This window comes from Pteropus alecto, unplaced genomic scaffold (genome assembly GCF_000325575.1).
Source record: "Pteropus alecto unplaced genomic scaffold, ASM32557v1 scaffold106, whole genome shotgun sequence".
NCBI lineage: Eukaryota > Metazoa > Chordata > Mammalia > Chiroptera > Pteropodidae > Pteropus > Pteropus alecto.
In genome coordinates, this window is record NW_006442103.1 from 4081623 (window position 1) to 4107938 (window position 26316).

The following is a 26316-nucleotide window of genomic DNA, read 5'->3' on the forward strand; positions in this document are numbered from 1 at the left end:
ACAGTACTTCTAAAAAAAAAAATCATATTTCCACAAGGAATAGAACCAGTAGTTTTTCTTCTAGCATAGTGCCATATCTCTAAATTAGATACATTTTGATTTATCATATTCCTAGGCTTTGGAAAGCAAGCTTTTTCCTGGGAGTTGGCTCACAAGGTAGAGAACCTGGGTTTGGTTACTTTTTCTTGTTGGTAAAGTGGGAAAAATAATATTTACCTTATAGGTGTATTGTGAGAATTAAATGAGATAATGTGTGAGATGTTGTTCAGTTAAGCACTGAATAGAATAAAAATATTTCATGACAGAAAATTGTATAGCATGTGAAGGCCAGTAAAATAAATAAGTTTAGATTTTGGCTTCAAAACACTTTCTAACCTCAGTACAACGTAATGATAATGTAGCATATTGCTTTTCTAAGCTTAGATTATGTTCTTCAGAATCAAATACAAGAAATTATCGTATGTAGAGGGTTAAGAGACCTTGATTTTTTAAAGGTGGTACATCATCTTTTTGAAAGGTATGTATTAATAGACTCACTGAAGCACCTAGAAAGAAATGAATTCTCTTTAGTTGAATGTATGTTTTTTGTGCCGCTGTTGTGCAGAGGACTCAAAGGAGAAGGCTGTATTTCCTAAAATGGGACCATTTAAATACCTGGCTTTCTGTTGCTTCCGATGTAATAGGAAATCATGGTTATTCTTTTTTTAAGAGATGTTAATGGTGTTGGAGATGCTGATTTGAACGGTGATGTGTCAACAACATTTGTGGCATTTTATGACTCAGTTTGTCATTTTTAGAAAAAGCATTGTGTTTTACTGAACAAGTTACATTTGGATAACAAAATAGGCAATGGGTTTCAGAGAGAGAGGTTTCTACTTTTTAAGAAAAGTATGCATTGTGAAGTATATAAAAAAAAGTACTACTTAGTAATCACATGTATGCCTGAGCAGCTTTGTATAATCAAGCATCTAATTTCTTAAGACACATCTTACCTCTCTCACAGATCAGAAAATAATATAATTTTATTGTTAAGAGCCCTCTTATTTCTCCCCTGCAATTTAATTAATACTTGTTAAGAAGAGGTAGCTGTCAGATTAAAACTGAATTTTGGAATTTTCTTTTGTCTTCTGATGGAGTGACAATCTAAATCTTTTTATTTAGGTATATTATTTTCAAGAACTTTTCGAAATGATAATTTCTCAGCTTTTCTGATTATGGAGAGAAATTTTTAGCATTTGAATAAATAGATTGAATGGTTGATTTTATTCCATAAAAGGAAATAATAGAGAAGCCATTTTAAAAAGAAAACAATGAAGATTATTTTTAAGTAAGAATAGCTATTATCCTCAAATTGTTTTGTTTTGCTCAAAAATTTTGATGATTTATGCCTTTAGGGTTAGGTATAGGCATATTATAAGTTTCTGTGGTATTTAAAATGCAAAGAAATAAACCTTAGAAAGCCAGTAGGGAAACAAACCTAGATTCATTAGTAATATTTTACTTTTCTAAAATTATTCATTTATTCTACAAATATTTATCAAATTCCCACTTAGTAAAAGCACTGGGAATATATGTTCAAAAGATAGATATGCGGCCCCACCTAGTGCAGCTTGCATTTCAATGAGAAAGTACATAGACAAATAATTCTAATTAATGTTAAGGAAATGAACGGTGGGCTGAGATAGCTAAAAAGAATCTACTTTGTACAAAAATGGTATCTTGAGAAGGCTTATCTGAGGAACTGGTAGTTAAGCTGAAATTAAAAGAAAACTAGCTAGAAGATTTAAAATAGAATAATTTTTCAGATACCTCACTATTTATTCAAGTCTTCTTTGATATCTCGTAATAAGCTTAAAAAATGCTTTTTCCAAAAGGTCTTCTACATTTTTTGATAAGTTTATTCCTAACTACTTCACTTTTTGTTTGTATTTATCATAAATTATAAATTAAAAAAGTTTTATTTTCTAACTTTATGGCTAGAGCCTAGAAATAAATATATTTTACTTTAGCATATTTATCTTATATCCGGCAATCTTCTAAATTATTTTGAATAATTTATAGACCCTTTGGGATTTACTATTGTAGAAAATCTTATCATGGGTGCATATTGATAGTTTTGTCTCATTTGTTCAATCGCTGTGCTTTATTACCTTATTTTACTTCTTATTGAACTGGCTGAAAATGCATTATAATTTTACTTGTATTATTTCTGATTCTAAAGTAAATGCCTTCAAGATTTTTTCCATTAGTAATGATGTTTGCTATAGTTATATATGTGTGTATATAAATGTGTGTGTGTGTGTGTGTATTTAAATCACGTTGAGGCAGTTCTTATCTACTATGTGATAAGAGGTTGATTCATAAGTGGGTGTCAAATTTTATTGCATGGTTTTCCATATCTACTAATAAAATTGTATGATTTTTCTGCATTATGCACTTAATGTGGTGATTTACACTGATATTTCTTCATTTTAACCATCCTTGGATTCCCTAGAGTAAAATCAGCATAGTCCTTGCTGAATTTGGCTTGCCCAATTTTTTAGGACCTTTGTATCTATATTTCTGAATAAGAATGATTTGTAATCATGTCGTACACTCTAAACATACACAGTAAAGCTGGGGGAAAAAAATGATTTGTAATTACCATTGCTTGTACCCAAAATGTCAGTTTTTGGATCAAGGTCATGCTAGCATCACAAATTTCTACACACTAGAATAATTTGTGTGAGGTTACCATTATTTGTTAATGTAGAAAAATACTCTTCCTATAATACATTAGGATCAGACCCTCATAAGCTGCTTAGACATCATAGGCTCAGTCATGATATTGGAGAGACTCTTACTGTTAATTGTGCTGCCCACATGGCCTTACTGCTGTGCTTTTAGATAGAGACGGCCATAGAGTGAGGAGAAGGGGTGCTTACTTGTCATCAGTTCTAGATTATAATATCAGGGATAAGTGATAAAGGATGCTTGATTAAATAGTCAGCAAAGGTGGTTCTTTCTCAGAGAGGCAAACGAAATTCCTCCTAGATTGCTCTTTAGCAGCACTATATTGGAAAAAGTTTGATACTTTCTTCCATCATCCTGGCAGCTATTCCCGCAGAAATAGACTGTGAGGAAGCTGCTTTCTCAATCTGTAATTTTTTATAAATTATACTTTGACAAAACTGTTGATAATCATAACTCCCCTAGAATTATCGTGCCAAGTGTATTAATTATTTATTAAATATATAGTTCAGCAGTCGAGCAGATTTGTTTCTAACACATATTTTTATGTTGTGTGTAGTTCAAACATTTTTACCAAAAGCAGTTACTTTCTTTGGTATAGGAGAGTTGGAACATGTACTTCAGTAGTCTGAGGGAGACCAGTCAGTGGCCAGTGTAAGCCTGAAAGTTCTTAAGTTTCATGTGAATATCACTACTCTGTAATAAATTTGTGTTTATGTTAATTTAAAAATATTTTTATTTGGCTTCTGCGAAGCATCTATAACAAGGTTGTGGCATATTTATTCATGACTTTGGTAACCCTCCAGAACATCCCTGAGTGTTCATGTCGTATGAGAAACACACTAGTTAAGGTGTTCCATTTTGGTCTCATCATGAAATTATATCAGAATTAAGAGAACTTCCAGATGTTAAAAGATTTGCCTCTATAAAATTAGTATGCAAAAAATTGAATGAGAAAAGAAAGGAAATATTTCACATGGGGCACCATGCCCGGCATGGTGCTTGGCACATAGTGAGTGCTCAACAAATAGTTGTTGAATGAACTAATATAGTTTTTAAAAAGTAATCACTAATCTCTGATAAATAAGAAAGACTAAAGGCCTAAGAGAATATTTGAAAGTATAGTGTGTCTTCTTAAGATGCTGGACAGGAGTTTTAGTTACTAGGAAGTATGCTCTAACGTACCCTCCGAATCAAGGGGAAAATGTCCGTTTGCATTTTTTATTTTAGGATTTTATCATTCCATAATTGGCAAGATACTAATATTCCTTGGATTAGCATGGAATAATTTATTGATGTGACAAGGTAACCCAGGTCCCTAAAATGGAGGTAATTTCTGGACTTTTTGGCTCTGCCCATCTAATTCGGAGAAGGGCCTGATGGAATGTCCTTGCATAGGCTTTTTGGTCTGGACATTGTCCAGTCCAGCCACCAACACCGTTGGGAGTTTGGAGGAGCTTTCCGAGTTATTAATAAAGTATCTCTTTGTTTCTCCTGTGACTGTTGTTCCTTTTTTACACAGGTCCTCACTAAGGATTCCCTAAGATACAAGTGAGTGATTGGGAAGATAAAGTCAGGACAGTTCTGAGACCCTAACAATTATTCTTTCATAATTATTTTCGAGTACCACTCTAACCCTAAATGTGCTAAATGCTTACGTCCCAGGCATTTTGCTAACACATTATTCAAAACAATTCTATGAAGTAGATTTTTTTCCCTCATTTAATGGATGAGGAAACAGCAGCCCATCAAGGAACTGAGCTCATCTAAGATCACATAGTCAGTGTGGGACCTCAGAGCCCAGGTTCTCTCAGTGATAATGAATGTCAACTCTAATGGGGCGGAGGGGGTGGGGGTTGGGGGCAGGAACAGGTAATTAAGAGTGGTCTTACCCAAAAGATTAGAACTGCACAGCAACTGCTCTGAGATACAAAACACTGCTCTGGGTAGTTTGCCTACAGTTTTACTTCTCTTCCTCAGACAAAAAAAGAACTCTATAATTTTTCATTATTTAAAATACTCAGCTGTGCTTATATGTAATTGGTATGGCCATCTCACTTCCAAACTTGCCCAAACCACCCAAATTACTATGGCAAAGTCACTTTGGAAGTTTCGGAACTTAAAGGTAATCGGAACTGTTGACCTCCAAAACGTGTTGGATGTCCTGTGTGCAGCCGAGTGGTTTTGAATGTTTATGAAGAAGTGTACGTCACCCTGCAGGACTGCTGCTGTTGCCTCCGGGCCGTCCTTCCCCGTCTCACTCCACCCCACCTGTTGTTCCAGTTAACCTGATCAGCATTACTTACTTTTCTGCCAAAGCTCACATATAGACAATGACCAAATCCTATTGATTCTGCCTCCTAGCATTTTGATCTCCCTCCTCTCTCAGTATCTGGCATCAGGAATCTGATTGTTACTACTGCACCCTCCCCTTACGCTCCTTCAGTGATTCCATTCATCTTCTATTAAAACCCAAACGCCCTCATGGAATCCTCTTTAGGACCTTGCAGCCGCCTGGCTCTCTTTCCTCGCCTTTTGCTGTTCCCCTCCTCACACTCTAAATGCCAACCTTAATGAACCACCTGTAGTTTTTCAGAAACTTCAAAGTAAGCATGCTTCTAGGACTGCACGCCTGCTGTTCGCTTTAGGGGAAGTGCCCTTCACATTTTCTTTATCGAGTTGCTTTTTTATTTCTCCCCTTAAGCATGAGTCCTTGAGGGCAAGGTCATTTCTTTACTCTCCATCTTAATTGCTAGCACAGACTAGACGGCTGCCGAGTGAACGCTGCGAGATGAGTAGTGAGTGGGAATGAACCAAATCTTCTTCATCATCTTCCGTTGTTGTCTCCATAGTTCCAACGCAGGTTAACTGGTTTCCTTCCTTCTCCTCCTCCTCCCTTTCTCTTTTATCCGTTCCTACATATCTCTGACTCAGGAATCTGTCTGAAGTACAGGTCTGCCCTGGTCAAAACTTTCCAAGGCTCACTAATTCCTGCAGAATGCGTTTCCTGCTCATGTCATTTACACCCTCTAGTGGACAGTCTGCACTCAGCCTGTCCAGCTGCGTTGCCCCTGTCTCTCCTCGCCCACCTCCGGACTCTAAACCTACCTCTTCTCCATTCTTCTGTCACACTCCATAGCATACCATCTCTGTGGTCTTGCTTATGTCATATCCTCATCCAGATGTTTCCTTGTCCTGGTCCCTGTCTACTGGATTAACAATCAAAGTGTCCCCTTCCCCAGTCAGAATGAATACTTCATTCTTTAGCTTTCTATACCACTTTAATTTTTTTCCCCATTATCATATAGATCACATTCTACTTTTATTATAGCCTTTGGTTTTTGTTTTATTTTTTGCATATCTGTATTCTAACAGATTACAAACTCCTCGAGGTAAGAGCTGAATCAGTTCAACCTTGGGAGCCACGGGCAAGCATGTGCTTCAACTCAGGCAGCCCTTGGTTTGAATCTCTATTATGCCACAAAAAGCTATGTGACCTCTTTCATTTCTTTCTCCTGGTTTCCCGGCTTGTAAAAGGAAGATAATAATACCAAAATTGCAACATTATTATGCAGATTAAATGAAATAATCTATGTAAAGTATATAGCTTAATGCAGTGGCCCCTGGCAGAAAGGCGACAAATGGTCATTATTATAGCTGCTGTTACTGGTCTGTAGTAGGGACTCACTATTGGAGGAGGACACTGTTTTGTTTGCCTGAACCTTTGATATTAATAGTTTTCATTTAACTTTGTGGCTAATCTCTAGCTATATATAACTGAAACTAGAAATTACCCATTAGGCTTGCCTTTAAGTATCAATCTTTTTTTAATAGCTTACAATCTTTTATTATTTATTCTGGTATTACAACATTTTACTGGGGGTGAGGGGCGGGGGAGGGGAGACCTTGCTTGCTTCTTCAGTTTTCCCGCCATCAGAGGGCCAGATCACTTCCAGTATTTGCGAAAGGAATTATTCAAGCTTTAATCCTTTTTAACTGGGCCTTCTCCATGCTGTTTTGTAATAGTGAACCTGAGTTGAATTTCTGAGCTTGAGAGTGACTGGCACCCACTGTGTGGCTCGAGGGGCACCAAAGCACCAGAGGGCCTTCTTTGGCCTGCAGGGGTTCGAACCCATCCTACTCTCCCAGCTCAGTTAACTTTTACTGAGTGTGTATGGACGCCACCATCTGAAGTCATAGTTCCTTGTATCAAAGAACTTGCTAAAACTGAAGCAGCTAAGGAAAAGGACATCTAATAATATTATGCTTTTGTAAATTGTTAGGAAAGATAGAGTCCAGATCGTTTTTAGTTTGAATTAGGTGTTTTGTGCTTATTATCAATTAGAGTTTTCCAGAATTAAATTATAGGAAGATGATTCAGGTTGAGGAAATACCTCATGTCTATTTTCTCATATTCTAACCAAGATAATGATGAAATGATCAAAGGAAAAAACCTCAGATATAAGTGTAAAAAATGTCAAGAAGTGATCATATATACTTAAAGCATATGCATCATCTTCCACAATGGTGAGACTAGGTTAAGAAATAGCACTAGAAATTGACTTAAGACCTAGACTTTGGCAGAGAAATGGCATATTTCCAGAGACCAAAATACTGGAAGAGAATAGGGAATCAGCTTCAGTTTCATCAACTATGTATGATGATTACTTGATGGTAGTGATGGTAATGGTGGTGATGGTGGTGGTGATAATAATAGGTAACAGTAAGCAAATTGGCAGGCACTGTACAAATTAATTAATGTTCAGTATCTAGTGTAATTTTTATAAAAATTCCTATGTGATAAATATTGTTATTTTTAGATTCATTTCATAGGTGAAGAAACTAGGCCCTCAACAGGTAGTCTTACCCAATGTCACATAGCTTGTAAAAGACAGAAGTGGGAGTTAAATTGGGGTTACTCTAATTTATCAGTCTTCCTAATCCCGGCGTTGTGCCGATATGGCTTACAAATCTTCTTTCTCTCCTAGAAAAACACTTAATAAATATATGTTGAATATATGAATAAATCTAAGTATATATAAAATATGTATAAGTATATAAATATTTATGTAAATATAAAAATGCCAAATATAAAACAATAGATTGATGGATTACATGCTCAAAGGCTGGTGGGCGAGGTGGGGAGGAGGTATAAATGTCACACTAAGGCTGTCGTTTGGCACATGGAATAGGTGTCAGGCACCTATTCCACCAGCTATGTGAGTGAAATTTGACAGACTGATCCCTTTGGCCTTCATTTTGGACTACCTAATCTATACAGAAGTCATAATATGCTAATTAATTGAGCAATCTGCTAAAAACAATTGAAAAATGAGCTTGAGGAATGTGAGTGTTAGTGCAAAAGAATCTTGAGATAACTTGTAGTTCAATTTCCTTTGTTTTATAAATAGTGAAATGACACCTGAAGTTTGAGAGAGCTGCCAGGGCCAGCAGACCTTAGAACTCTGCTGGACACTGCTGACTGAATCAGGGTTCTTACTTTACCAAGTTCGTACACACAGTAAATGCTGGTGACTTTTCAAAAAAGTTATTCTTAAACTGTTTTGATAAAATGTTCAGCTTAGATTCAATGATTTCACTTAATGAAAAGAATACATAGATCAATTTCTCTTTTTTTGTGATCCAATTTAGCTTACAGAAGAGATAGGAAAACTTGAAGACAAAGTGGAATGCGCTAATAACGCCCTGAAAGCAGATTGGGAAAGATGGAAACAAAATATGCAAAACGATATCAAGTCAGCGTTTGCAGACATGGCGGAGGAGAATATCCACTATTATGAGCAGGTAATTAGGGATATTTGATATTGTTTCACTTTTTAAAAAGTTATCTTCTCTTTTACTTTCTATCTGTCCTGTGTTGAAAGAGTCTAATAAGGAACCAAGTGTCACATTCAAAAGCCTCTCGGTGGCTCAGTGCCAGTGGAGTCGCCAGTTAATAGAGTAATGCTGAGCCCGCCCCCTGAAACAAACGTGTTCGTGTGGAGGAGAAACAGTGAGTTTTCTCCGTGCGCGGCTCGCCCCCTGCGCCTAATCGGAGCTGCACTTGACGTGGCAATTATGCTACCATTTTGTTTTGTTTATTTTCCCCTCACTTTCTAGTTTTGGAAGGATTCGAATTCTTCAAAAGCATTTGATAACGCTTCCTTACGATTCTCCTATCTCATTTCCTTTTCCTCTCCCTTTTCTATATAAATAAAAGGTTTGCAAAGTGAGGAAGAAACAATGATTCGAATGGACAGGAAATCAGTTCGTGTCCTATCCCTTATGTCCCTGCCATCCTCATCTTGCTTTCCATTGCTATTCAAAAAATCAAAGATACATGCTGGGTTTTCTTTTCTTTTTTCTTTTTTCTTTTTTCTTTTTTTTTTTGCTATTCAAATGATTATTGTATTTTTACAACGAACAGTTCCCTAAGGTAGTTATTATTTTAAATGAAGTCGATAATGTCACTTTCTTCATTCAGAATGTTCCAAACATTTCCTAGAAGATATATGTTAAACATACATCTTTAACATCATCTCTAGTTGAATTAATGAACATGTGATGTTGATACATTAGGAAAATTATTTTAAGCTTTACAGTCTATAATATCTATAAGTTTAAAGATACTTTAAAACATTGTATATTTTGAAAGATTAGCTAACTGATATTGATATTTTCATTCAACAAGAGCTACCGAAGTCCCTACTATCACCAGCCACTGTGCTGGACCCTGGAGAGACCACAGCATGCTGGTGACGCAGTTACAGTCAGCAAGGAAAATAGTCAATTAAATCAAATGACTGTAATAAAGTATAATAAATTCCAGGATAGAAAGACATTGCGGGAGCATCTAACCTGATGCAGAAGGAATGAGGAAGATTCTTCACAGGATATGTTTAAGCTGATGTCTGAAAGATGAGTAAGAGGTCGCCAGATAAGGATGAGAGAGAGTTCCAGGCAGAGAAAATTCGTGCACAAAAGTGAGAGAGAACACGTTCTTTTTTGAAGGATGAAGGAGTAGAGGTGATTTGAGCTGAAAAGGAAGCTTATAGGGAAGGAAAAAGTTTTCCTTGATCTCCTAAGGGTCCCTGGCTAGGTCTGACAATTAAACTGCAAAATTCGATTAACGGAGAAAAGCATACAAATTGGTTTAATGTAAGTTCTTTATGACACTGGAGCCTTTGTAAGCAAATGCAGATCAGAAGAGACAGACCTGAGTATTTTTATGCTGGGTTTGATGAAGAGTGGGCAGTCATGTAGAATGATCACAGGCTAAGGAGTGTGAGGTAAGTGTAGCCAGCTGGGGGGAAGCTCAGCAAGGCCTGTTTGTTAGTCTCCTTGGTGTCCCTTCAGAGTTCAGATGCTCCTGTCCTTTGGGTTAGAGAAAGCAACTCTCTGTGAGGGTTTTATGACCCGCATTAGAGGAAAGGGTTGGGAGAAGTTCAAAGTGACCTTCCTGCTTCTGCTTCTCAAACTCTTTCAGCTTAAAATATTCAACATGACAAGGTGCCATATTTTGGGGTAGCATGTCCTGAACCCCATTAGGCTGAAGAAGGCCTTATATATTGTCTTTTGTGTTTCATTCCAAGAGAAACGGGAAATGCTATTGAAGGGTTTTGAGCAAGAAAGCGATAATATCTTTCAGACTTGCCTTGTAGAGAGATCACTCTGGTCCTGTATGGGTCAGAGTGCAGCAAAGCGGGACGTGATGAGAGTAGGCAGGAGACGTTGCAGCAGCAAAGACAGGTGTGAACTGGCCTGGGGTTTCATGGCAGTCGGCTAGAGATTGGTGGACATGTTCAAGTGATTTTTTTTTTTTTTAGTAGGTAGAATTAGAAAGATTATTTTCTATATCTTTCTTAATTTCTTATTCTACATTAACAACCTTAAGTTAATTCAAGTATCTAAAAGGAATTTCCCATAAATCTCAGATTTTAAAATGATTTAAAACATTTCTGTTGAATAAAGCACATTTACCACAATAGGCTTCATTACCATTTAACTGTTTAAATCCACAGAAATAATTTCACCTCCCCTTTATAATAGCACCTGTCCATATTGACATTACAGGATCATTGTGACAATCAGCTGAAATAATCTATTAAAAAATGTCATATGGCAAATGGCACATACTGTGTTTTTCTTTCAATGGTAAGGTCTGCAAAACTTTTCTAAGTTAGAGCTGCTTATTTTTTAAGAGACCGTTCATAGCCATTCCATAGAACTCCAACAGAAATATTTGAGTTTTGGCTATACTTCTCACATAAATACATATATCTGTCATTCTCATAGATTGAATTCCATTTACACAAAATACTGTTTTCTTAGAAACAATTAAATTAGCATTACTGTGCCATATTGCCTTATCACAAATTTTGTTCTTCACAGCAATTTATATCAGTATGTTATGTTTTTAATGCTTTTCTCCAAGTGAGTTATAGTTCTAACTGCTACTAAATATGTATCCTGTACTTCATCTTAGATATATAAATTTGTAGGAATTATTGGTTTTCTTTATTATAACTTCAAAAGACCCCTACAGCTTTAGTTATTGGTTGGTTTTTTTCCTGAATGAATAACTTTAAACCGATTTGGCACATCAGTCCAAGCATAATCAGGAAGTTGGAGCTTTTAAATAATCAAGGCTTCCTAATTAGCACACAGACTTATGGCCTGAAACAGTAACAGTCTGCTGTTATCTGTTAACTTCAGAATATCTCAAATACACAGGGAAGTGAAATGTTCCAGAATCTTTCCATTCTTTTTTTAAATTTAATCACATATTTATGGAAATAGTTTTTTTTTCCATCAACATTTGCAAAGATAAATCCCCAAAGGGGCTTGTTTCTAGTATGATAGATGAAATAGGGTATAAACATTTACCTTTGGACTTCTCTTATGAAGTGAAATGGTCACAGCTTGTTTATATCAAAATTTAAATATCAAAGTGATAGAGAAAAATCAGATTATAAATATAAGGTAGAGGTCTATATCAGAAGCCAATTATTGTCATATCAAAATGTACTTTGATGTGTGAAGTTAGTTGGAGACAGTTGACACCAAATATAGAATAGTTATCTACAAATAAACGCTAATAGATAAAATGAGGTTATTACCATTTTGTCCTGTACGACCAATAATTAAGATTACATCTATCAAGTCTTTAAAAAAACAAACAAACAAACAAGGATACCAAAACAATAAACCTCAAAATCCAATTGAAATGGGTGAATAATTTCAAAATATACTGGTACCCAAATAGTCAAAGAAAATTAATTCTCGCTATAATATGAATGAATGCTAAAATCATAAAAAATGCCATGTTGGATAAGATGCATGGAAATTTTCTAATTGTTTCCTAGTAGGTATAAAGCAGTATCTGTTTTTGTAGTTATTGTTGCTGATGATAGTGATGATGATTATGATGATGGTGAAGAGATTTGAAAGGAAGTGATCCTTGGTAGGTATTACAAATTAAAAAAATATACTCTTTGAAACTTTAATTTTAATATCATAATCATGAAAAGATTACAATGTTAATTTTTGCCAAATAAATCAGTTTGTAATTAAGTGAACATAATACTTAAAGTAATATAATTTATTCCTTTGCAACCTGATTTTAGAATTTTAGTGCATCGAGTCCTTGTTTCATAGCCTTATTTCTCTGGTTATAAAATTAATAAATGCACACTAAAAACAAACAAGTATAAGAGCAACAAAAGCTAAGTACACTAACATATAAAGAAGAAATAAAAACTGCCCATAACCTTTTCTCTTAGAGAGTGGTACATTTCAATATAATTATAGAAAAACAATTTGCTATGTTCGTATGTAAATATTTTTAAATTTCTGCATGGCCCTTTCTGAATGTGTCAACATAAAAATATATGGTTACTTATGTATTTTGTGTCATGATTACAGTGGACATATATTATTTTGATTTCCACATTTTTCACTTTTTAAAATACTTTTCTATATAATGACATAATCTTCATATAATACATCATGTTAATATACATTTATCTGTGAAGAGAACTAATAGTTGAGCATTTGTTTTGTTTTTTTGCTCTTAAATAATACTATTAAAAATAATTATGAACGTTAGACTTTTAAAACTTTTTTTAAGAATTTCAAGAAATAACCAGATCAGAGGTCACTTCATTTCAAATGCTATCAGTCTTATCTAAGAATGTCAATTGCCTCATGAAAATCATTCATTTAAGAATCTCTTAGCATCAAAACCATGTGGTAAGCACTACAGAGCATCCAAATTCAAATTTAGATTTTGCTATTAGGTTACAGTTTATTAGGGAAAAATAATAAACATAGATAATAATCATATATATTTTTCTTTATTTAATACAGCTTTACAGTTTATTAATTTTTTAATAGTAGAATACTTAAGTTAGTTTTATTTACCTGAATTATAGTGAACAGACTTAATAGAAGGGTCTGTCAGTACTGGATAATATAAATATCTGTATCTACATGAAAATCTAGGAAGCAAAAAATCAATTATGGTGTATAATAACAATTATAGTGTAATATAACGATTATATTTTCTGGAAGATAAATGAAGAAAAAAAATTATGACAAGAGTATACCATCTAGCAAAATGAATAATACAGCTAATGCTTTCCTAAAATCCAAGTCCAGCGCTTTATGGACCATTTAAAAATTAGAGAAATTAAAAATATTGATATCATAGCAATAAGTAATGGATGATCACTGACTGTCTTAGAAGTTCTTTAAATATAGTTATATTTATTTAGAAATGTATTCCTTCTTATGTTTGGGAATGATAAAATAAATTCTAATAAAGAATTGCTTTAGAGTCAATGGCATATCACATACTTTGAAACATTTTGTAAATGCTGCGAATATTTACAACACCCTGGTCTAAGTAAAGATAGTTCCTGATCATTGTGAATTTAAGAGGTTAATCTATATTGATAATGATTATAAAACTGCCAACCAAGCAAGATTCTGATGGGTGGCATTTAGATCTCTGTCTGAAACTTCATTTTTTTCAAAAAAAAAACTGGGAATCAGGTAAATTATGGATTTTGTATTCATCTCTATGAATTAAAAGAAGCAATGACAAGGAATGTAGGCTTAGTTCCATCCAACAAAGAGGAACTGTTGTGTTACATGACAGAGACCTGGGGAGAAAGTACCAAAGCAAGGGAAGGAAACCCTGGCCATTCTCAGTCACATTCCCCAGAATTTAGTGAAGTCATTTTTAACAGTTATTGAAAAGTTAGTTATAATTTCAAAGTCACAGACTCTGAAAGAGAATATGACATAAGAAGAATGGCCAATTCTAAGAAGTCAAAGGAGTGAAGCAGTTAAAGAACCAGGCACGATGACACTTGTGGACCATGAACTATGAAAGGCAAAGGCCCTTTTTGGAAGGAAGAAAATTAGGAATTAATAACTTCTAATAAAATCAGTAAAAAGAATCACGTAATGCAGCTCAACTTTTTGTGAGCAGCCTTCCTCAAGAGAAGGATGGGAGTGGTAGAGGATTAATAACCCACATAGAGTTATTTAGTATAATTTTGATCCCCCAAAATTATGAGTAGTTTTTGAGCTTTCCTTTGAAATGTTGGAACAGAGGCATAATAGATGGTCTGTATCGAACTATTTAAATTATTTTTTATACTGACAGTTTCTTAGGATGAAATTGAATAAACATACACTTTCTTTAAAGTTACTGTGTCTCACTCAACTCCCTTTCCTAATCATAAGAACATAGAAGTTGGCGAGAGCTGGAATAATTCAGAGTTATCTAAAACAGGGATTTTTGAGTCCACATCAGGGTATTTTTAACAATCATGCCTCATAACATTTACTAAAGCTGGTGCCTGACCTAATCCCTAGGCCCCAGGGAGATAGATTTCCCAATGGTGCTAACACAGCCCTTCAGGAAAGAAGAACTCTTTGAAGAATGTTATATTATACACTTTAGGATTGAAAAATTCCCATTATGTGTAGATTAGATTTCCTGGAAAGCATACACACCAGCCTGAGAGGCTAAGGCGCTTAGTTATTTACTCAGCCTATCCATTTTTACACCAATTTTCCAATCCATTACATTCTTATGCTCACATTGTCTACTTTCTTACTCACTGGGAGGGACTCACTGGAAGCCTGACTGTCTGGATTAGCAAATTCAGGCTACATCACACAATTTTTCTATGGACTATTCATTTAAGGAGGGTAATCTCTACCAAAAGGAAAACACTAAGTTTTCATCTTCTTAATGCCATGAAATGGCAATCTGCTGGATACCTAGGATATTTCTCCTTTGTGTTTTTAGTAAAGAGGACAACGCTATTGATTATTTAATGATTAATCTTATCCTTTCTCATTTAAAAGTTTATAACCTAGTTAATGTTCAAGTGTTATATAAAATATGTAAAGTGTTATATAATATATGTCAGTTATAGAATTAATTTTAAATGTAACAGGGTATCATTTTTATTCTAAGGAAACTTTAAAATCAAGTGTTTGTCATTTTTAGAATTCTAAAGTATTATGTAATTAACTATTCTATTATTTTATTAAGTAAGGATTTCTGTTCTGAAATTGCATATTTAAAAGCCATAGTACAGCTCATGTTTCCACATAACTGTGGACATCTTTTATTATGTTTCATATAAGTCTTAAAGGTTTTGTTGTTTTTCAGGTTTCTGCTTTCTTAAAAACTTCTGTTAAAAACAAGTCCACCAATCTGTTATAATATGTGCTATAATATTTCTCAATTATCTATACAAATAAAGTTAATCTTAGGTGTGAAATGGACCGTTATGCCATAGCATAGACAGTATACGTCTCTTCTCATCCTTTGGATTAGATAAGTTTTTCTCTAGTTAAGTTAATCAGGGATTTGAATAGGAGGTTACATATTAGAGTAAAATAATTTCTAAAAACATAGTTTCTGAATCAAGGACTTTTATTGTACTTTATAAATGATAGACTGTATACTATGGTTATTCTTGTAAAGAAAAGAAATGATTTAAAATACGCACATGAACATGCATATAGTGCATGATATAAGACTTTGAGAAAAAGAAGATGGTTTTACTAATAAAAAAAATTGAAGTTGGACATCAGGATTCCTGTCACTAGCTTATTGTAAAATCTTAATCATATCCTCTCTATGCCAAATAGAGGTATTGATACTCCTCCTGTTCCCCCGCCTCCCATCCACACACATTCCTCTTTAGGAAAATAAAAATAGAAAACATGAAATGCTTTAAAATAATGAACGTAAATATCATGGCTGCACCTTGATAATTTTCCAGTAATACAAAGGTAAATGTGCTCTTCTTTTCAGTTTTCTGTCCTTTCAGTATATGGTTAAACAAACATGGATAAGTTTGGTGTTTGAAGTGGACACATTTCATATAATTGGCTTGTTATTAGTCAAAAATAATGATAATATAGAAAAAGTATGAGTTGAAAGGATACGCATTCAAATTTTGGCTCTTGTATTAATTTTTCTTATAAAGATTTCCAACATATTAGACCTTTTGGAGCCCCAATTTTCCCATGTGTAAAAATAAGTAGAATTGAATAAATGATATCAAGGGCTTTTTCTATCTCCATATCTTGAATTACAGATCTACAGATTAGTAGTACAATATAATTTTTTAAAATGGAGACTAATAGTACAAAATAATTTTTAAAAATGGACCACAAGATGGCGTTTGTCACTAATGAGTCCTTTTGCATTAACTCTTGCAGTCATTTACGAATGTAACATTACTTTTATTCTTGAGAGGTATGTAAAAGTAATATTTAGAAAAACTGTATACCCTGTTACTTTGAAGTTATTGATGTTTCTAAAATTATAAATTGTCAGGTGATTCTTAGAAGCTGAAGTTAGACTTTTCAAAAAATAAAATCTATGAATAATTTTGAGCTGCTGCAAAATTAATAGAAGTTGCTTCTACCAACAATATCATTTCTAATTTCTTCCTGGATTGATTACATTGAATAGCTTTAAACAATGCAGCTCCTGAAAGTTTTCATTACTGTTTTGAATCTTAGGTTTAGGTGATAAAAAGCAGTTACTAAGATGTTGCACACCTCATTGCCCTCATATTAGGCACTGCCTACAATTTTTGTAATGTGATTTATTTTGCAATGATACTGGCCTCGTATAGACATATTTACATATTTGAGCTTCAGTGTTTCCTCAAGTATAGATGATGTCTGTGCCCAAGATCATTTCAGACAGCAATAAAATACTTAGAGGACATTCAGGCATGGTTCTTATTTTTAGTTTATTAAGAGAGATGCAATTCCCATGGTACTGACTAAAAGGTACTTTTAGATTAGTGGAAAAAACTAGAAGCATAACAACTTTTACCTTAATATGGAAATTTATGGTTTTAAAAGAAATATGTGGTAAGGTTTGGCTTTTGTCACATTTTATAATAATAGGTACCATTGTTTTTTAGGCAAATTTATGGTTATTTTACTTTATTATCATAGAAATAGATAGATAATATTTTGTGTATTTGATTTACGTGGTCATTTGGATGAAACTAAATTTTCTATTAGCCATTCCAGGAACAGCGTGATAGCAATACCTATGGAGGTATTAAACTTTATCTTGGTGTTATCACACGGTGGCTAAGGACCTGGCATTGGACAGGTACAACTTGTGACTCTGAGCTGAGAGACCTTGAAGACTTTTATTTATTTCAGTGAGCCTCAGTATCTTCATCTACATAGTGCCAAAAATAATAGAACCCACATCATAGCTCTGTTAGGATATTAATATGTATGTATGTGTGTATGTATGTATGTATGTGTATATATGTATATGTATGTGTATGTATGTATGTGCGTGTGCAATGGAATAAAGAAAGATGAAAGAAAAGTTCTAGAAGCACAATTTAATATTTCCAGTAAGTCATTAAAATAAATGATTTTAAAGCTTTCATTTCTTTCTGGAGTCTCAACCAGCTTATCCCTTAAGTCACCACCTGTTTCACTTGAACTGGAAATCACCAATATGGAAAAATAAGTTTCAAAGCTGCTAGATGGATAAAATATATGCAAACACCTTAACTCAGTGCCTAGCACATAATTAAGGTTTCAATAAATGTAGACTGCTAATAGTAACAGTAGTCATTAAGAATATTTCTCATTTGTTTATGAATCTTATTTTTGGAAATTATTTTTAATGATAATTATAAATATCAAATACTGAGGGGCGAGGTAAAGTTTTACGTTCGATAATTTCCAAAACACTGTGTCAAGCCAAGCCGAGCGAGGCATATTTATAAATCGTATGTGATCTCCTTTGCCAGCTTCTTTTTGGCCATAATTACCCTCTGGAAACCTTTGCTTTTAGTTCCAGGATGAAACTTAATAGACACACATAGTCCAGGCCCTCTTACGCTGTGACTGTGTAAACAGGCCCAAAGAAGGGAAAAGATTTTGCTGAAGTCATGCTGTGGGACAGAACCTCTTCATATCCCACCAGCTTGAGAAAGTATCAATTCTTAAATGTGGAAGCTTCCATTGGGAGCTATACTCTATCTATAGAAACACTATTTTTGTCCTCATTTGTTCTTCATAAATCTTGGTCCCATCTGTTTGTAGGATGACTACTTTCTGTATGCCTGGCATGTATTAACTCAGTCATCTTCAAAGGGTATATGTGCTCCTGGAAAGATAAAGAATTTCTAAGAGGCATGTAGAGAATCAAGTGAAAAACTAGCATTTCCTAAAATTTGATCAGCCCAGTGTCTGTGCAGTCATGCCCTTTCTTATGCTTCTTCCAAGATTGTCCTTCTTCCACTATGTAGAAGAAAGGTATCTCATCCTGATGACTCAGTGACTTATTAAATGTACCCCCATGGTCATTCAGGAGATTGGTTATGCTCCATTTGTTGATGAATGAGTACTGGCTATACCACTTACCAGATTTGTACTATTTTAAATGTACTTAACCATTTGAGCCTCAGCTTTTTCATCTGTAACATAAGATTCATAACAGTCATTGGGAGATTTAAAAGAGGTAATAAGTAATAAAGCAACCATTATAATGCCTGACCAAATATTCATATCTACATATAGTACTTGCCATGTTATTTCTGTTTTTCTATGCTAATGTTCCGTAATCTATATTTCAAAATACATCAATTGCTTTCTGCCTTCAGCATGGTGGATGGTAAGGAGATAGTTAAGTAACTAATTTGTCCCTTTTGCTGTTTCACCATCCCTTTTAGGATTGACTTTAGAGATGGAAATGTGAATTCACAACACTAATCGGCATGAATGGCTACTGAATATCTTTCTTAGACATTTATTAAACTAGGATAGTTAAAGCAGATTATGACTGTGATAGAAGTTTCTCACATGAGGACTATGCCATCATTGGTGCAGTTTGGATCACTTATTTGATGGGAATTCTAAATAGAAGAGACTGCTCAGAATTTTATTTTGAATTTTACCTTAACATTCAGAAGTTTACATAAATGATAGTTTGACAGAGTTATTAAAAAGATATGATAGCTCCTGAAAGCATAATTTCTTTGGGCCCCCGCAGGGTTACCGAGGAGTAGATTGTGTATGGATTTGCAGAGGAGTCCAGAGAACCCTAGTAGAAATGAGGTTCCCAGGGGAGGTGGTGGTTCTGCTGTCAGCCCTTCAGTCTCAGTTAATAGTTTTCTGTATTTTATAAATCCCATGCACGGATATTTAAAAGTTATTTGTATTTAGATATTTTTGTATTTCCTTCTCTTTTAAATTCAAAATTTGGTGGAGATTTTTGAGTATCTATAAAGCTTGGTTTTAATTTCTTTTCCCCCCTTGTCATTGAAAAGAAATATAAGACTAATAACTGCTAATATTTAATGCCTTTCTGCATATGAGTTTAACTGTAAGTTTTTTTGTAGATGTTCTTCCTCAGATTGTAGAAATTCTTTTCTATTCCTACCTTGCTGAGAACTTTTTTTTTTTTTTAATCAGGAATGGACATTGTAATTTGACAAATACCTTTCCTCTGTCTATTGAGATGATATTACATGTAATGCAGTCAATTATATTGATTGATATTTGAATGTTAATCCAGTCTTACATTTCTGGAATAAGCTCCATTTGGTCATGATGTATTATCCTTTTTATAAATTGCTAGATTCAATTTGCCAAAATTTTGTTTAGAATTTTTCCATCTGTGTTTATGAGGGGTATCTGTTTGTAGTTTTCTTCTCTTGTAATGTCTTTAGCATTGGTGAGTTGGAAGCATTTCTATGTCTTTAATTTTCTGAAAGAATTTGTGTAGAATTAATATGATTTCTTCCTTCAATGTTTGATAGACTTCACTAGTAAAGCCAATTGGGCCTTGAGTTTTCTGTGTAGGAAGATATTTAACAACAAATTCAAATTCATTTGGGTTTTCTGTTATTTTCTGGAGTGAGCGTTAGTAGTTTTTGTTATTCAGAGAATTGGTTCTTTTTATTTAAGTTGTCAAATGTATCAAGTTTATAATAATATTTTCTTTTTTTCCTTCAGTAGAATTTGAAGAGATGTCACCCTTTCATTTCTAACAGTTGGTAAATTGTATTATCTCTCTTTTATGATCAGTCTGGCTAAAAGTTTATCGATTTTATTAATCCTCTTAAAAGTTCAACATTTTGTTTTATAGATTTTTTTCTATATTATTTTTCTCTTTTCTCTTGCATTCTCTGATCTTTTCTGGGTTTTTCTTTTCTGCTTACTTTGAGTTTAATTTGGTTTTGCTTGTTTGTTTTGTTTTGCATTTTAATTTTTAAGATGGAAATTGAAGTCATTTATTTAAGATCTTTCTTCTCTTTCAATGCAGGCATTTAGTAGTATAAGTTTTTCTCTATGTCTTGTCTTAGTAGCATTTCAAAATTTTTTATATGTCGTGTTTTTGTTTTCATTAAGTTCAGAATACTTCTAAATTCTCTTTTGATTTCTTCTTTGACACAGTGTTATTTATAAGTGTCTCGTTTACATTTCAAATATTTGGGAATTTTTCAGTTATATTTTTATTACCAATTTCTAATTTAATTTCGTTATGTTCAGAGAATAAACTTCATATGACTTGACTCTTTTTAAATTTATTGAGATTTCTCGTATAGCCTGAAATATGGTCTATTTTGATAAATGTTGTATGTGCACATAAAAAAATGTGTATTCTCTTTTGTCTTGTAAATATCAATTAGGCCAACTTGACTGAGAGTAGAGTTCAAATCTTCTATGCTATTGCTGATGTCCACATGTTCTATCAATTTTTTAAAAGAGACATATATAAATCTGTTTTAGATGTGATTTGTTTTTCTCCTTGCATTTCCATCAGTTTCTGTTTCATATATTTTTAACTCTCCTATGTGCGTAAACATTTTTAATTATATCCTCCAGATAAATCGATTCTTTTATCATTATGAAATGACCTTTATCTCAGATAAAAATCTTTGCTCTGAAATCTACTTTAGCCCATTCCAGCTTTCTTCTGACATGTTACATGTTTTGTATATATATATTATATATGCATGTAAAATATATATAATATATATTTCATCCTTTTAATTTTGATGTATTTGTGTCTTTATATTGAAAGTGTATTTCTTATAAATAGAATATAAGTAAATCTTGTTTTTTATATAATAGAACAATCTGTGTTTTTTACTGGAGTATTTGGGCTATTGACATTTAAATTGATTATTTATATGGTTAGGTTTGAGTCTATTATCTTGTTGTTTGCTTTTTATTCTATCTGTTCTTTGATCCCATTTTTCTTGTTATGTCTTCTTTTGGATTAATAGAAAATTAATGATCTCATTATAGATCTTTTATTGGTGTATTAGGATAACCCTTTGTTTTGTTATTTTAGTGGTTACTTTCAGATTTATTGTATGTAACTTACAGTCTGCCTTCAAGTAATATTATATCACTTTACCTGTCATTTAAGAACTTATAATTCTCCCATTTCTTTCTGGTCTTTGCTCTTTTTCTCATATATTTCACTTATATTATAAGCTTCATAAGATCTTGTTACTATGATTAATTAAGTAGTTAATTATATTTTAAATAAATTTAAGTGATAAAAAAATATATGTATTTATATAGTTACCACATCTAGTTCTCTTTATTCCTTTGTATGGACCCATCTTGCTATCTGGTCTCATTTTTTTTCTGCTGGATCGACCTTTTTTAAAATAAATAAATAAATAAATAAACATTTAGTTTGGTCTATCGGTGATAAATTATGTAGCTTTTGAAAGTCTGAAAATATCTTCATTCCATCTTTGGTTTTTTGAGGGGTATTTTTGCTGGGCATAGAATTCTAGGTTGACGGTATTTTTTCTTTCACCACTTTAAAAATGTTGCTCTCCTGTCTTCTCACATTACTTTGGATGAGAAATACTGTCATCCTTATCTTTCTTCTTCTTTATATACTATATAAACTATTAAAATTATTCCGTAGATGAACTTCATACAGATAACTGAGACTAGGCTATTAGGAGAATCAGACCTAGGCAAAATCATGATGTAGGCCACATTTTCTTGTGTGTCCTCATCATCTGCAGTCTCTTCTGATTCTTTTTCATTTCCTGTGACACATTAATGATCAAATCTTACCACCCAATCCTAATAGACCATCATACAATAATATTTACTAATTTTTTGAGCACTTACTTTGTGCCAGGCATTCTTTATAGAGATTTATACAAATTATGTAAATTTAATTTTCACAAGTGCTTTAGTGGTAAGCACTATAATTAACTATTTATAGCCGAAGAAACTGTAATAGAGATTAATCAATTTATGCATACTCAATCTTGATGTAATGAGATTCAGATCTGAGTAAGGCATGGTTATATCACCACTCCTCTGTCTAGATGCTTAACATCTGCCTCCTCAGGTCTAAATGGTCCTTCTTTTCCTGCATAACTCAGAGCTCTTTTCTCTCCTGACAGTGGGGTAATAGTGGATTATTTAAGCAAACTGATCAACTAATCTTTTAAACTTCTATATGTTTTCTCCTAATTGAGCAATAGTTTTCCTCATTAAGAATTAAGATATATAGAAAAGGGCAAGGATTCTGGCAAACTGATTGGAGGACAGAGTAGGGCAGGTTGCTCTAGGAACAGATATGTAAGAGTCTGTTCATCCTTTTAACACTAACACTGAACTACTGCTGATCTCCTTATGTTGTGTTTCTGTTTACTCAGTGCCTTGCTACCTGGGAATCCTTCCTTACATCACAGACTGACCTCCACTCAGAAGAAACCTCTGAAGATAAACCTTAATCCCATAAGGACTTCTGTGTGATCTTTGGGAGATAGCGTCTATTAACCAAAGTTATTCTTTTTGGATGAGCTGTATCCTTTATAAAGTGGATGAAAAATGTTTTACACTATCTGGAAAACCAACAACTTGAAACTCAGGTATTCCAGATCATTGATATGAATTGAAATATACATATATATAAATATTTAGCTTAGCTTTAATTATGTTCTTAAATTTGTATGCCAATAATTACATATAAAAATTTTTTTCTTAAATATTTGTTTGTGGAACATGTCATTTAAAATATATTGTAAGATTCGGTTTTAATAAAAAGTTTAATATGAAACTACTGGCTATGGTGTGTTCCTTTTCTACTAGTAGCTCAGACCTCTGAAGCAGATTCTAATATGAATTCAGCATATATTAACAAATATATTATGCATTCACCTTTATTTCAGGATTATTTTCTCTGAAATACTGTTTGCTTTGACATTAGGAATTTGAAGTAATATAAAAATGATTTAATATTATGAAACATTAATGATAACTGTTTGAAAGTTGGTTTGTTAAAATTAAGTAATTGCTTTCCACAATATTTTTTTAAAAAGTCACCAAGGTAGATTTAAATTATTATTTGAATTATTAGTTAAAAATTCTTAAACAATCATATTCCCACTAGTAAATTGTTTTTGGTATTTTTTATGTGGTCTTCACAACTCACATCTAGCTTTTACTTTTTAATGTATACAGTTTATCAAAGTTATTCTCTCATTTATTTATTAAAGTCTACTATTTGTAAGGCATAATTGTAGGTGTTTGTGATCTATAGTAAAATAAAAGACACTACACTCACTTCATTCTTGAGGCTTATGTTCTAGTAAAATTGATCATAAATTCATTTTATGGCTATATTTAAAAACTGAATGTGTTGGTTATATAATCTTTGCTAATTTGGGGAAAGTAGGAAAGAAACTTTGCTAATTTCTATTTGAAAACCAGATGTAGGGTTATAGCAGTGGGAACCAAGAGCAGCCTAACCTCATAGAGAAATGAAAGTTGTCCAGAAACAGATTCTCTGGCACCCCAAATCTGACGTCTAGCTTATAAATATAGAAATAATGTTCCTGTGCATTTAATCATGGCTTTGGATAAACTCTTAGAGTCATTAGAGGTAGAATTAAATTCTGAGCATACTGTAAAAAGAAAAGACATTTTAGCATTTAAAATTCTGAGCTTGTTACTTAAGTATTATAGGCCCCAATTTCCCATCTGTGGAAAGGGGAAATTAGTCTGCCAGATCTACATTGCTGGGAAGTATAAGGACAAATTATACACAGCTGACTTTGACTACTTACTTTGACTAAAAAAAAAAAGTATTAAATTCTGCATCAGCTTTGTTACTCAAAACTTCCAGACTATCCGTGGATTCAGGATATCCTGAGAGAAAACAAGCTAATGGGCATGATGGTTACTAAGGTATATAATATTAAGAAAGGTTCAGAATATGATGCATATATGTGAATATAGATATAGATACGTAGTTGAGTGCATATTTATGTCCATGAGTGTGTGTGTGTATGCATGTGTGGTGTGTGAATGTATATAGTAATTAGTAGAAAGACATGAATTAGAAATCACTGGAGTAGGAACCCAACTGCATTCTTATTATTGTTTATGGTCCTCCCTTCTTTTCATGTATTACCATTCTCCCAGATTTGAAATGTGTTCATGTTTGTGTTCATAAGGTTATTGAGCAATGAGATCCTTTCAAATGGGGCAGCTATGTGTGTGTGTTTATCATCACTTTAGCTAGTGTAACTCTTTAAGGCCATAATTACATAAGTTCAAAAGGGAAAAAAAATTGAACTTCCATAGTTCCTGTTTATATTTCTCTTAATGTAAATCATGGAGATTGAAGAGATTGTATTTTTTATTCTAAAGTATGACAGGGTAATCTTTTGGTAAGATCAGAAGAACAATGCTTTCTCATTTTGAGGGAAATCATCCCAGAACATGCAATTTAAATACCTAATCAGAGCTAGTTAAATGAGGCATTTGATAATTATGCATAAAAGATTTTCTGTTCCTACGTGAAGTATTATGATTACGATTTTAAGATTAAATTATTGCTTTTAAGTGGTTTATCTGAACAATCTGAAATTCAAAACTCTTTTTTTTTTTTAGGCGAGGCATCCCTTGGTTGACCTCACAAATTGCAAGGACCTTGTCAGCTTATAATCCTTTATTTTTTAAAAATGTTTACACCTACAGCACCTGGTCTTCCTAGGTGGTCTCCCATCCAAGTACTAACTAGGCCTGATCCTGCTTAGCTTCCGAGATCAGACGGGATGGGGCTTGTTCAGGGTGGCATGGCCATAGACTCAAAAATCTTTTGAAACTCTCTGCATTCAAATATCACCATCCGTACATCTACTCATTTGATAATTCACTAATTCCACAAATATAACACTGCTAACAGGTGCCCGAGACCATCATCTGTGCTACTATAAACTATAATAATAAGTAAAATAAATATAACCTGCCCTCAGTATGCCAAAAGTCTTATGAGGAGACAAACATCATACATAAATAATAAATAAATCTCAATTAGTGCATGCATTAGTCTCAGGGCTTCCATAATAAAGTACCCAAAACGAGGAGGCTTAGAACAACAGAAATTTATTGTCTTTCAGTTCAGGAGACTAGAAGTCTGGAATCAAGGTGCCAACAGGACCATCCTCTCCTCGATGGCTCTAGGGAAGGATTCTAGTCTCTCCTATCTTCTGGCAGTCCTTAGTGTTCTATGAATTGTAATGCACCACTCCAGTCACATGGCTGTCTCCTCCCCGTGTATATTCACATCGTCTTCCTTCAATGAGTGCCTGTCTCTGTGTCCAAATATTCTCTCCTCACAGGCACACTATAGTAATGGATTAAGGCCTACCCTGAAGACCTCATTTGAACTTGATTATCTCTATAAAGACCCTATTTTAAAATAGGAGCACATTCTGAGGTACTGGGGTTTAGGACTTCAACATATCTTCTTTGAGGGGACATGGTTACCCATAACAATGCATAATTACAACTTCTGACAAGTGCTATGGTGCAGTGAGACCACTAAAAGAATAACATGGAACATCTATTTTAAACTGAGTAAACATGGAAGGACTACTGAGGACCCAGAAAATAAGACAAATAGGCAAAGGGGAAAAGATTGGGGCTGAGTGAAATAACATGTGCAAAGGTCCTGAGGTAGGGAAAAAAAATCTCAGGACCTTTGATGTACAGGAAGAAGTGGAA

General features: G+C 33.6%; 1 protein-coding gene and 1 pseudogene across 2 annotated transcripts in view; one reads left to right on the top strand and one right to left on the bottom strand.

Moving 5' to 3' along the window:
• SNX7 (sorting nexin 7) overlaps positions 1-23326 on the top strand; it is a 67208-nt gene extending 43882 nt beyond the window's left edge. The window contains exons 8-10 of one of the 2 annotated variants that reach the window (XM_025038466.1): positions 8383-8535; positions 20272-20312; positions 22959-23326. In XM_025038466.1, coding sequence (XP_024894234.1) covers positions 8383-8535; positions 20272-20274 — 156 coding nt within the window. In that variant the 3' untranslated portion in view covers positions 20275-20312; positions 22959-23326. The remainder of the gene's footprint in view (positions 1-8382; positions 8536-20271; positions 20313-22958) is intronic. The other variant, XM_006919550.3, reaches the window with a different exon arrangement.
• Positions 23327-25278: 1952 nt separating this feature from the next.
• On the bottom strand, positions 25279-25397 carry LOC112469098 (annotated as a pseudogene).
• Between the last annotated feature and the right edge of the window lie 919 nt (positions 25398-26316).